Here is a 12,276-nt window from a genome sequence, read left to right on the forward strand (position 1 = left end):
CCCCCCTCAGCAGGCAATGGCTGCGCCGGCCGCTGATTCCTCCTCGGGAGGGCCCGCCACCCTCCAGCCGGCGGGAGATGCCGGCCGGCCGCCGCTGCATATGGCGGCGCTGGTGTTGGCTCGCGGCGGCAGCAAAGGAATCCCGCTGAAGAACATTAAGCTCCTGGCCGGGGTCCCGCTGATTGGTTGGGTGCTGAGGGCAGCCCTCGACTCCGGCGTCTTTCAGAGGTGTGCGCATGCGCGAATACCATTTCCCTTTTTTCCCTCTCTCTCCCCCCCCCCTCACTTCACCCACCCAAGGAGTGAGAGTTCTTTTGTCTCCAGGCGAGACTTTGGGGTTATTTTGAGACTCTCTGTAGATTCCTACAGAGGAGTTGGGGGGCGGGGGAGGGAATGCAATGCAATGGCGCCTTTTTCTTTTTCAAATTTCAAAGCAAGGCTTTTTAGCTTAATTTATATATAGCCCGGGCTTGCTGTGGTTTTTTGTGGTTTTTTCATTTTTTAAAAAAATGACTCTTGTGTGTGTTAATTTATTTCACAAAATTTATATATCGCTTGATTGTAAAGTGGAGGGAAACCACAAAGCAGCTTACAGAATGAATGAAACAGTTGTTCTTTTTTTGTAATTAAACAATGACAGCGTAAAAACTACAAATGTGTCACTGTGTCTGAAGATTTACTCCACTACTTACTGGTTTGCCCAGTCTAGAAGGACTTAAGAGCAGTCGTATTCAGACACTTAAATCCCCCACTTGGGAGATTGATTAGGTCTTTGATTAACTTTTTATTAAGGGACAGTTCCTTCTACACCTCTGGAAAAGTGGCCTGTTCTGTGGCAGTTTGAAGGAGAAAGGTTTTGTGGGGACGATCTGATTCTTCAGGGGAGCAGAATGTGCCGGATTGTCTGCTTCAAATAATTATTTTAACTGTGCAATGTGTTTTATTCTGTTTTGTGTACTTTATCTTTTGCAGTGGCTTCAGCCACACAAATAATATTTATTTTAAAATAAAATAAAAGTCCAGCAATTTGATAGATAGATCTAAAACAACACAAACATTTCGGAACAGTACCCCATACATATAAAAACAGTCAAAAGTTGTTCCATAAAGGCACAACTTTGGGGAGATGCCCGAATGACTATAGGTAGGGGTTGGGTGGGGATTCTCTCCAGAACTGGTATAACTGCTTCTGGAGCATAGTGGTGTGAAAAGTTGACACGGAGTGACAAGGACTTCATTGAGTCAGCTGTGCTTGAAAGTCTGGTTGCCTTTTGTTTCCTTTATCCATGTCACAGTTGAAGGACTGTGATTGTCATGTTCCCAGGGCTCTTTGGAGGGGGTTGGTCTAGATGACCCTCAGGGTCCCTTCCAACTCAACAATTCTATGATTTTTTTTCTGGCGATAGACTCTTGGACATGAATGTTGCCTTGCTTTTATGCAGCGTTGCCCGCTGCACCTTCCTCTCTCCTTTCTTCCTTTCCAGCTGAAAACAATAAACAAATAATTTTTAAAAAAAAATGCATAGGATCAGTCTGTCTTATCTGTTGCATTTAACAACTCATTTTTTTGATACTGAAGTCGGCGTTCCATGAGTCTTCCATTCTGCCCTCTTGGATATTATTCCCACACATGAGATACCAAATCACTTGGCTATTTACAGGCCTGCCACTAAGGCTGAGAAATTGAGAACCTGTGGCCCTTCAGATGTTGTTGGGCTCCAACTCCCGTCAGCCTGGCCAGCCATCACAGATTGATGGGGGCAGTGGTCCCGACGACATTCAGAAGGCTGTAGATTCCTCATCCCTGTCCTAGGTAAGCAGCCTCAGGCCAGTATACCTGAAGGAGCATCTCCACCCCCATTGTTCTGCCTGGACACTGAGATCCAGTGCTGAGGGTCTTCTGGCGGTTTCCTCACTGCGAGAAGCCAAGTTACAGGGAACCAGGCATAGGGCCTTCTCGGTAGTGGCCCCTGCCCTGTGGAACGCCCTCCCGTCAGATGTCAAAGAGAAAAACAACCACCAGACTTTTAGAAGACCTTTGAAGGCAGCCCTGTTTAGGGAAGCTGTTAATGTTTAATAGACAATTGTGTTTTAATACTTTGTTGGAAGCCGCCCAGGGTGGGTGGGGAGACCCACCCAGAAGGGCGCGGTATAAATAATAAATTACTATTATTATTATTATTATTATTAATTGGTACAAAGGAAGATGTGAACATCATGCAGCTGCATTAAATGTCCTATGTTTGCAAGGTTTTCCTTTCTTGTGACTGCCGTTCTCGGTGGCTTGTAGGGAAATAGCTTTGATCCTTCTTGTCTGTCTGGGCAATAACTTGTTGCTGCTGCCTTCTGCTTGCCAATAGCGTGTGGGTTTCCACAGACCACGACGAAATCGAGAAAGTGGCCAAGCAGTTTGGGGCAAAAGTCCACCGGAGAAGCTCAGAAGTGTCAAAAGACTCCTCTACCTCCCTAGATGCCATCGTGGAGTTCCTCCAGTATCACGATGGTATGGCGTCCACCTTTGTTTTAAAAAGTATCTATATTTTTATATCCCCTCCGCCTTTCTCAAGGCATCTTAAACGTTGAAAACAAATAATAAATCAAATCACCATCTTTAAAATTTAGGCAAGAGGCAAAATAAGGCAATTCACATTGCAGTGACGTGCACCAGAAAAAAAATTGAGTTTGCATTGGAAATTGTTCTGATTCAGCATGTTTATTTTACCAGCATTTAGTAAACAAAGCTAAACACTTTGAAACTGTGAAGGATGCCTAATAATTGCATTTGCAACTAGCGTGCAGTCATTGTTTCTAAATAATTTTATGAAATGGGGGGGGGGGATTGACACACACATACACACCATCAGCTTGCTATTTCATGACTTTCAGTTCAGCCTTGTAAACAAGTCTGCAAAAGTTACTAGCTTGTTTTTGGTTTGTTTGCTTTTAATAAAGTAGCCTGCTGGGGACCAGCGAAGAATGGAGCCCTGCCCCTCTGGCTCACCTGCGTGGAATTTCATATTGCCAGTGGTTACCAGGCTACTGGCTAAATTCAGATATGGTCCTGCTAAAGATAATAGCCTGCTCATGTTTTGGATTTCCTCTTATGTCTCCGCCTGAACTTTTTTTTATGTGGTGCTGGAAATGCTATTGATGCATTGTGAGTAATATTGCACATTGTTACCTAAACACTGTGATATTCATCTCCTCTGTGTCATTCTCTTCTCCTTTCCCCTCCCCACTTCAGAGGTTGATGTCATAGGAAATATCCAAGCAACTTCCCCTTGTTTACATCCCACTGATCTTACCAGGGTGGCCAAAATGATCCAGGAGGATGGCTTTGATTCCGTGTTCTCCGTCGTCAGGCGGCATCAGTTTCGGTGGAGCGAAATAAAAAAAGGAGGTGAGCGGTATTGCTTCTCATAAAAGCATTCAAGCAAATATAAATTATTATCATTTTCATCATTATTACATGTGCATAAGTGCCATACATAGCACAATGCAGTCCTCATGTCACACACCCAAACCACCTACCTTCCTACCATTCCAGAATCCCACATACACATTTTTTCCTCCGTCTATCCCTATTAGACTGATACTCGATCTTTAATTCTAGGTATTCATTGGTCATTTTGAGTGGTTGCAGTTCAGATTGTGTGGTTAGGCTCGCGTTAAGCGCTTCATTTGCCATTTGCATTATATAGGCTCTGCGATCAGATACTATCTCAACTTTAGCTTCAAGTGGCTGCAGAGCAGCAGTCCAGCCATTTGCTAGAGCTTGTCTTATTTTGGCAGTGAGTTGCTTTGAATCCCTCTCCTCCTTTGGGGCCATTGGAGGTTTTTACGCCCTTTTGCCTGGAAACGCCAGGTGCCATGTCTTCCACACCAGCTTTGTCCGACAGCTCTGAGTAATCAACCTTTAGAGCATCCTAGAGATCCTAGGATCATAGAATTGTAGAGTCGAAAGGAACACCAAGCTCCATCTAGTCCAGCCCCCCTCAAGCCTCGTTAATTTGCTTTTGGAACTGCCAGGTTAGATTTGATTTAAGTCAAATCGATTTCAATCACTAGTCAGTAAGACTTGATTTCAATCACTAGTCAGTAAGACTTGATTTAAATCATTTTTTTACAGAAAGACTCATTCTTGCTGGTATAATCCTAATATTTACAACCAGATGAAGGTTTCATTTTTGGAATAATAAATTTTCAGAGTAGTTTTTGCAGTTATATAAAAAATTACTGATTTTGGTTATACTATTAGAAACACATTGTAAGATAATTATGAGGTTATTGTGAGGTTTAATAAGTTAACTGTTTATATTTGGACAACTTTCCTGCTGTACTTTATTGGAAAGAGACAATTTATTTAAATAAAACAATAACATTATAGCATATGTATCCATGTTTGTTAACTGATGTGGTTAAATGGTTTTAAAAAAAACAAAAACCTTAGACTGAGTTTTAGCACACATGAAAAACTTAAAACAAATCCTTATTTCCTGATGAATAGCCTTTGGACTATAATGTAACTTAAATAGAAAACTATCTTTAAAAAGATTTTTCCTCCAAAAGCATTTTATTTTAAAAATCTGATTTAATTTTTTTTAAAAAAAATCAATTTTATTTATTTATTCACTTTAATCTTTGATTTCTATCCACCCTGGAGACTGTGAAAGCCCCACAGGGAGAGGTCTCAGAGAGGTGGGAAACAGCATCATTGCATGCATTAATCCCGAGGGTATAGTGTATAATAGACGTGGGTAGCAGAGATTCAAAATCGAGCTGCCATTGGACTTCTTCTTTTGCCTCTCGTCTCTCTCCCCCCCCCCCCCCCCGCTTTTATCAGTAAGTGAAGTGACTGTACCTCAAAATCTGAATCCGGCCAAGCGCCCCCGCCGGCAGGACTGGGACGGAGAGCTCTATGAAAACGGGTCTTTCTACTTTGCCAAAAGGCCCCTGATCGAAAAGGGGTATTTGCAGGTTGGTGCAGGTGTTGCGCTGGGAATTTCGTCCTTCCCATCTTAACAGTTTTTCTTCTTCTTCTTTTTTTGAAATCGTGTTCTAAGGTGAGCTTGAGACTCCTGTCTCCCAGGTCTCAGTCCAACGCTCTTAACACTATACAACACTTACTTCAATGCAGATCCCTTCATTGCTCTTTAAACGCCTACATTATGGGAAGGAATCCTGGCTGGCTGGGTGCGTGTCTTCTCTCCTGTGCCATTTCCCCACAAAAAAATCCCCCTTCAAAGCTGTCATTTGCCCCAAAGGTGCCACTGAGAGCCCCTGTGGTGTAATACTTAGAGTGCTGGACTGAGCCCTGGGAAACCGGGATTCTTGTCCCAACTCAGCAATGAAGCTCACTGGGTGACCTTAGGCCGTTTCTCAACCTAACCCACCTCACAGAGTTGTTGTGAGGATAAAATGGGGAGAAAGGGGATCAATGTAATAAACAAATATGTTGCAATGGCACCTTCTGGGCAAACACCAGCCTTTTTTGCTGGCTGTGGGGGGGATTTGGCAGGAAAATTGAAAGGGGAGAAGGTTTAGAACTTCCTGCCTGGGTTGTGGTTCCCCAGCAAGGTAACTGTTTGAAAGCAGTGCTTATCTGAGATTTTAACGATACCACATCCAGTAATCTGGCTGCTGCATTTTGGACCTGAATTGACACTTCCTAGCTGTCTCCAAGGGCAGCCCCATGTGGAGCACATTGCGGTGGTCCAGTCTGGGCTGGCTCATGGAGTGCAGTGTACAAGATATAAATCTTGTCAAGTCAAAATAAATAAGTGGAAAGGTGTAGGAGGAGGCTCCAGTGTAGCGCAAGACCAGAGAGACTTTAGTTTGCATTCACACCTGGCTAAGAAAGCTACCAGTTTGCCTTGCTTAGGCGCTTAAGCTCAGGTCTCCTTGAGACCCTTCCAGGAAGCATTAAGTGGCGGACTTCCTTCCTTCCTTCCTTCCTTCCTTCCTTCCTTCCTTCTGTGTTGGGAATGCCCTCTTCTGCTGGAGAAAGGGTTGGGCCGAGGCCCCTGCTGCTCTCCAGGTGGTTGCATGTGCCCCAGAGGTCATTTGACATGAAATACCACATGCTGGCATATTCTGCCCCTTCCTCCCTCTCTGCTTCAGCCAAACTGACTGGCGTGTTCTTTTAATTTTGCTTAGGGTGGGAAAATGGCTTATTACGAAATGCGAGCCGAGCATAGCGTGGATATAGATGTTGACATTGACTGGCCCATTGCAGAGCAAAGAGTCCTGCGGTAATATATGTGTATATTTCATTTATTTGGCGCCTCCACAGTTTGCTCCAGTTTGTATTACATGTGTTTGTTTTAAGGTAAAGGTAAAGGGACCCCTGACCATTACGTCCAGTCGTGACAGACTCTGGGGTTGCGGCGCTCATCTCGCTTTATTGGCCGAGGGAGCCGGCGTACAGCTTCCAGGTCATGTGGCCAGCATGACTAAGCCGCTTCTGGCCAACCAGAGCAGCTCACAGAAATGCCGTTTACCTTGCCGCCAGAGCGGTACCCATTTATCTACTTGCACTTTGACATGCTTTCGAACTTCTAGGTTGGCAGGAGCTGGGAGAGAGCAATGGGAGCTCACCCCGTCGCAGGGATTTGAACCGCTGACCTTCTGATCAGCAAGTCTTAGGCTCTGTGGTTTAACCCATATATAATTTTAGTGTTCACGTTATGCTGTTCACCATCATATGGCAGTCTTTTGCTTAATGTTGATGGTATGGAAATTTTTACCCTTTGCCTTGTGGGGCAGCAACGGGAGAAGAAAGGGCTGAGGAGGAAACCCTAGGTCAGACCTCACCTGGAGTACTGTGTCCAGTTCTGGGCACCACAGTTCAAGAAAGACACTGACAAACTGGAACGTATCCAGAGGAGGGCAACCAAAATGGTCAAAGGCCTGGAAACGATGCCTTATGAGGAACGGCTAAGGGAGCTGGGCATGTTTAGCCTGGAGAAGAGGAGGTTAAGGGGTGATATGATAGCCATGTTCAAATATATAAAAGGATATCACATAGAGGAGGGAGAAAGGTTGTTTTCTGCTGCTCCAGAGAAGCGGACACGGAGCAATGGATCCAAACTACAAGAAAGAAGATTCCACCTAAACATTAGGAAGAACTTCCTGACAGTAAGAGCTGTTTGACAGTGGAATTTGCTGCCAAGGAGTGTGGTGGAGTCTCCTTCTTTGGAGGTCTTTAAGCAGAGGCTTGACAATCATATGTCAGGAGTGCTCTGATGGTGTTTCCTGCTTGGCAGGGGGTTGGACTCGATGGCCCTTGTGGTCTATTCCAACTCTATGATTCTATGATTCTAATACACAAATCCAGACTCGTGTCCCTAAGACTGTTGGATGGTGCCTTGTACGCCTCCTTCCAGCAACTCCTGCAGCCAAGCTGGTGTCAAATGTATTGCTCTGTTTTCCTTTGGACCACATCGGCAAGGCTGGGGGGGCGGATCTTGTTGTCTGGGCAGCCCAGGACCGCAACACACACTGTCCAGGCTCCAGGAGAGGTCACTTTGGTGCTGCTAAGGCAACTTAGCAGTTTCTGCAGCCACAGCAGGCGCTGTGATTCTCCAGCACTTTGACTTCACCCCTAGATGTGCATTCCATTGTCTCTCGAGACATACGGATGCCCACAACAAAAATGAATTTTTTGCAAATGAATAATGTGAATTGCCTTATGAATTTTTAAATTGAAGAGTGCTATAAAAACATTAATAAAATTTAAAAAACGGCCTCGGTCCTGTATACCTGAAGGAGCATCTCCACCCCCACTGAGATCCAGCACCGAGGGCCTTCTGGCGGTTCCCTCATTGCGAGAAGTGAGGTTACAGGGAACCAAACAGAGGGCCTTCTCGGTAGTGGCACCCACCCTGTGGAACACCCTCCCTTCAGATGTCAAAGAGAGAAACAACTACCTGACATTCAGAAGAAATCTTAAGGCAGCCCTGTTCAGGGACGTTTTTAATGTGTGACATTTTAGTGTATTTTTGGTCTCTGTGGAAGCCGCCCAGAGTGGCTGGGGAAACCCAGCCAGATGGGCGGGGTACAAATAATAAATTATTATTATTATTATTATTATTATTAATGTAAGGAATACATACCTAAAATGTCCGGCCACACTGTGTCCCAGTTTTCATTGAGGTTGAAAATCTGTGCCTGGGCTATACCATTCCATCCTGCGATTGGGGATTCACACGATCAAATACATCCTGTATGCAAAAATGCCCTCTTCAAAGGGGAAAAAAAAAATCAGGTAGAAGGTGTGGCGATCACTCAGGGTCCCCGGACGTTTCACCGTCTATTGATCCCTGTGCCACCACTTTATTTCTCGCTGCCACCACCCAGGCCCTACCTGGGACAATGCTGAGTCCAGTCAGGGTTAAATTGGAACAAAAACTTTTGTTTATTTATTGCAGTTTAACAAGCATGTGGTTTCATAAACAGTATCAGTCAATTACATTCATGGGGTGCCTATCCAGTCCTATAACCTTCGCTACCTGCTCTCCCTCACTAAACCACCTCTCCGATATTTACTTGTCTTCCTAGCTCCTAACTGTTCCTGACTCAGCCTATTTTGTTACACTAACTCAACCTACCCACAACTCTATCCCAATTCACTCCCACTCCACCCAACTCCCAACGAACTCTCCCCTTTGCCCCTCCCAGAGCTGGTTTTATAGTCCCACTGACTCCACCCCCCTGGGTCCTGATTGGGCAGCCTGTTTAACTATTTCACCTCCAGAACTCTCTCATCTGTTAACGTCACAGAAGGCTAGCCTAGCTTCCTTTATTCCTGACACCTGCTTGTTCAGGGAATCATATTAGAGGAAAAATATATTGGGTGGTTTAAAGACTCTATCAAGGCAAATCTTAAAAAATGTAGTATAAACACCAACAACTGGGAAACTCTGGCCTGCAAGCTCTCCAATCGGAGAACAGCCTTTACCAAAGGTGTCATGAACTTCGAAGACGCTCGAACTCAGGACAAAAGGGAGAAACGTGCTAAGAGGAAGGCCCACTTGGCAGACCCTCACCATGATCAGCTTCTGCCCAGAAACCAATGTCCCCGCTGTGGAAGGACATGTGGGTCCAGAATTGGCCTCCACAGTCACTTACGGACTCACTGTTAAAACCGTGTTTATGGAAAACAATCTTACTTGGCTACGAGTGATCGCCAAAGAAGACAGAAGTGGTGCAGCCCAGAGGCAGGTTTGCAACCTCAGTGAGAATGAAGTTCCTATTGTCTTATTTGTTTCCCCTTTCCCCAGTCATGTGAGATTGCATAGCAGAGGCAAATGTCACACACAAACACACAGACGCCACCCCCTTACTTATGATTGCCACATCCATCTTTCCAGGTACGGCTACTTCGGTAAAGAGGCCTTGAAAGAGGTGAAGCTGCTGGTTTGTACCATTGATGGATGCCTCACCACGGGCCACATCTACGTCTCGGGAGATGAGAAGGAGATTCTTTCCTATGACGTCAGGGATGCGACTGGAATCTGCCTGCTTCAGAAAAGAGGTGTCGAGGTGTGTCTTCGCTTCTTTCAGTTGTCTTGCGGCTGATTCACCCGTCAGGGTTGCCAGGAGGAACTTGCCTTTCCTTGCAAGGAAAGCAAGTTTCTAGATCTCAGCGTTTCAGGGAGAAAACCTCAAAACCATATGGCTCAGTGTGGTTGGGACTTTAGAAGGGGCTTAGTGGGGCTTTGTTGCCCTGATTAAATGCGGCCATTTCTCCCATCTCCCGCTAAACTCAGGAACTGCACGTATGAGTTCACAAAAAGAAAACATCCCAAATTGCTGCAATAAGATTTGTTCCAACAAGATTTCCTCGTGTTATTTTTACAGGAGCTTTTCACGTTGCAAAACTATTGTGTAAAGCTCCTGTAAAAATAACAAGATAAAATTCACTCCCCCAGAATACAGTGGTACCAACCAACCCAGGCGACTTTTTTTTTCTTTCTTTTTTTGTATGTTTCTATTATTATTATTTTGGGGAAATAATTTTTATTTGATTTTACAAGTACAGAGTTATAACAATACAAAATACATATCCATATTTAGAGATTTCTTTGAATCTCTAGACTTCCCACCTTTCCCCTCCATGGGCCCTATTATAAACCTTTTCAACTGCATATTATTTCATCATCCAAACTTGATGTCTTTTCCTTTTCATCCACAGTACAGTGGTACTGCAGGTTAAGTACGGAGGTCCGTTCTTAACCTGAAACTGTTCTTAACCTGAAGCACCACTTTAGCTAACGGGGCCTCCTGCTGCTGCTGCGCCACTGCTGCATGATTTCTGTTCTCATCCTGAAGCAAAGTTCTTAGCCTGAAGCACTATTTCTGGGTTAGCGGAGTCTGTAACCTGAAGCGTATGTAACCCGAGGTACCACTGTATATTCTACATTAGAAGTGTTATAGTGTTTTCATCTGCTTATAGTGGTTTCTCCAGTAAATTATAAATTTTCCCCATTCTTTTTTGAAGTTTTGGTCTTCTTGGTTCCTGAGCTTTCCGGTCAGTTTTACCATTTCATTGTAGTCCATCAGCTTATTTTGCCATTCTTCTCTGGTAGGGACTTTGTCTTTCCATCTCTTAACCCAGATGACTTTCAAAGAGGAGCAGACTATTGGTGGCTGCTAGCCGTGCTGGAAACTATGCTCTGTGAGAGGCCTGCAAGATGAACTCTTCTTCTGGCCTCTAACATGCTCTGCCTCCACAATTGAAGGCAGCCGTGGTTCTGAATACCAGTTGCTGGAAGTTGCTCAGGACAGGATAGTACTATATATTATTATTATTATTATTATTATTATTATTATTATTATTATTATCATTTATACCCTGCCCTTCTGGCTGGGTCCCCCCAGCCACTCTGGGCGGCTGCCAACAAAAGACTAAAATACAATAACCTATTAAACATTAAAAGCTTCCCTAAACAGGGCTGCCTTTAGATGTCTTCTAAAAGTCTGGTAGTTGTTTATTTCTTTGGCATCTGGTGGAAGGGCATTTCACAGGGCGGACGCCACTACCAGGGAACTGCCTGGTTCCCTGTAACTTGGCTTCTCGCAGCGAGGAAACCGCCAGAAGGCCCTCGGCGCTGGACCTCAGTGTCCGGACAGAAGGATGGAGGTTCACGTCCCCCTTGCTCACGTCCCCCTTGCAGGCTTCCTACAGACACCTGGTCGGCCACTGTGAGAACAGGATGCTGGACTGGGTGGGCCATTGGCCTGATCCTGCAGGCTCCTCTTGTGTCCATAGGTGCGGCTGATCTCCGAGAGGGACTGCTCATCGAAGACTCTTTCTGCCATGAAGTTGGGCTGTGCTGCGGAAGTCAACGTGGCTGACAAGCTGCTGGTCGTAGAGAAATGGAGGAAGGAAATGGGGCTTTGCTGGAAGGAAGTGGCGTATTTAGGTGAGGCCTGATCTCCACCTGAAAAATCGGGCTCTGTGCTGTATGTCAGAGATGGGGAGCCTGTGGACTACAACTCCCATCATCCCTGGCCATTAGCTGCGCTGGCTGGAGCTGCTGGGAGCTGGAGTCCATCAACAACTGGAGAGCCAACCCACAAGCTTTTATTACATACACTATATTGCATGTGGGATGGAAGGGCGCCAAATTTTGGGCTTACCTCCAGCACAAACAACAAGGCAGTGGTGCAGCCCGCGGGTTCCATGCCAAGGTTGGTCTGCCCTGATCTAAAGTATCTATGACAGCTCTAGTCGAAGTTTGCATTTAAGGGTTTGGTGTTGTTGTTTTTTTGTGTTTGGTCTAATCTAGGGATGACCATCCTTTGACCTTCCACACACTGTTGAACTACTGTTGAACTACAGCTCCCATCAGATTTGTAGTCCAACAACATCTTGAAGGCCACAGATTGGCCACCCTAGAGAATCTCATCTTCTCCTGAAGAATACGAGCAAAATTATGACGCTTACCAAGCAAAGGCTCCTGTTCCCAATGTGCTGGGAAGTTCTCCTGCTCAGCTGTGATTCCTTCAGTGCAGGTGATTGGATTAAATGACCCCTGGGGGGGGGGGTCCCTGTTCCGTTGAGCATCCGTTTAGGCTGTGAACAGCGGGACTGATGTGGCGTCCAGTCCACTTCCACTGAGCCAACCTGCTTCTCCCGGCTACCAGCAGAGTATCTTGCGCAGTGGTGTGCCTGTGTGGAAGGAATCTCAGCCATGCAGTAAAACTCTCGTACAACAGCTTCTCTATTCTACGAAGCTTTATTGTACAGCAGCAAAAATAAACAGTTCGGCC

At 45.3% G+C, this 12,276-nt stretch overlaps 1 protein-coding gene across 2 annotated transcripts in view; it reads left to right on the plus strand.

Moving 5' to 3' along the window:
* The window catches only part of CMAS (cytidine monophosphate N-acetylneuraminic acid synthetase), a 15,172-nt gene continuing 2,896 nt past the window's right edge, over window positions 1–12,276 (plus strand). Inside the window, exons 1-8 of one of the 2 annotated variants that reach the window (XM_081023125.1) lie at window positions 1–228; window positions 2,361–2,503; window positions 3,245–3,400; window positions 4,844–4,977; window positions 6,157–6,251; window positions 9,372–9,543; window positions 11,273–11,426; window positions 11,793–11,920. In XM_081023125.1, the coding sequence (XP_080879251.1) occupies window positions 17–228; window positions 2,361–2,503; window positions 3,245–3,400; window positions 4,844–4,977; window positions 6,157–6,251; window positions 9,372–9,543; window positions 11,273–11,426; window positions 11,793–11,809 (1,083 nt within the window). In that variant the 5' untranslated portion in view covers window positions 1–16 and the 3' untranslated portion in view covers window positions 11,810–11,920. Of the gene's footprint in view, window positions 229–2,360; window positions 2,504–3,244; window positions 3,401–4,843; window positions 4,978–6,156; window positions 6,252–9,371; window positions 9,544–11,272; window positions 11,427–11,792; window positions 11,921–12,276 lie in introns of those variants that run through there. The other variant, XM_081023124.1, reaches the window with a different exon arrangement.

This window comes from Podarcis pityusensis (genome assembly GCF_964106645.2).
Source record: "Podarcis pityusensis genome assembly, chromosome: 10".
Classification (NCBI taxonomy): Eukaryota; Metazoa; Chordata; class Lepidosauria; order Squamata; family Lacertidae; genus Podarcis; species Podarcis pityusensis.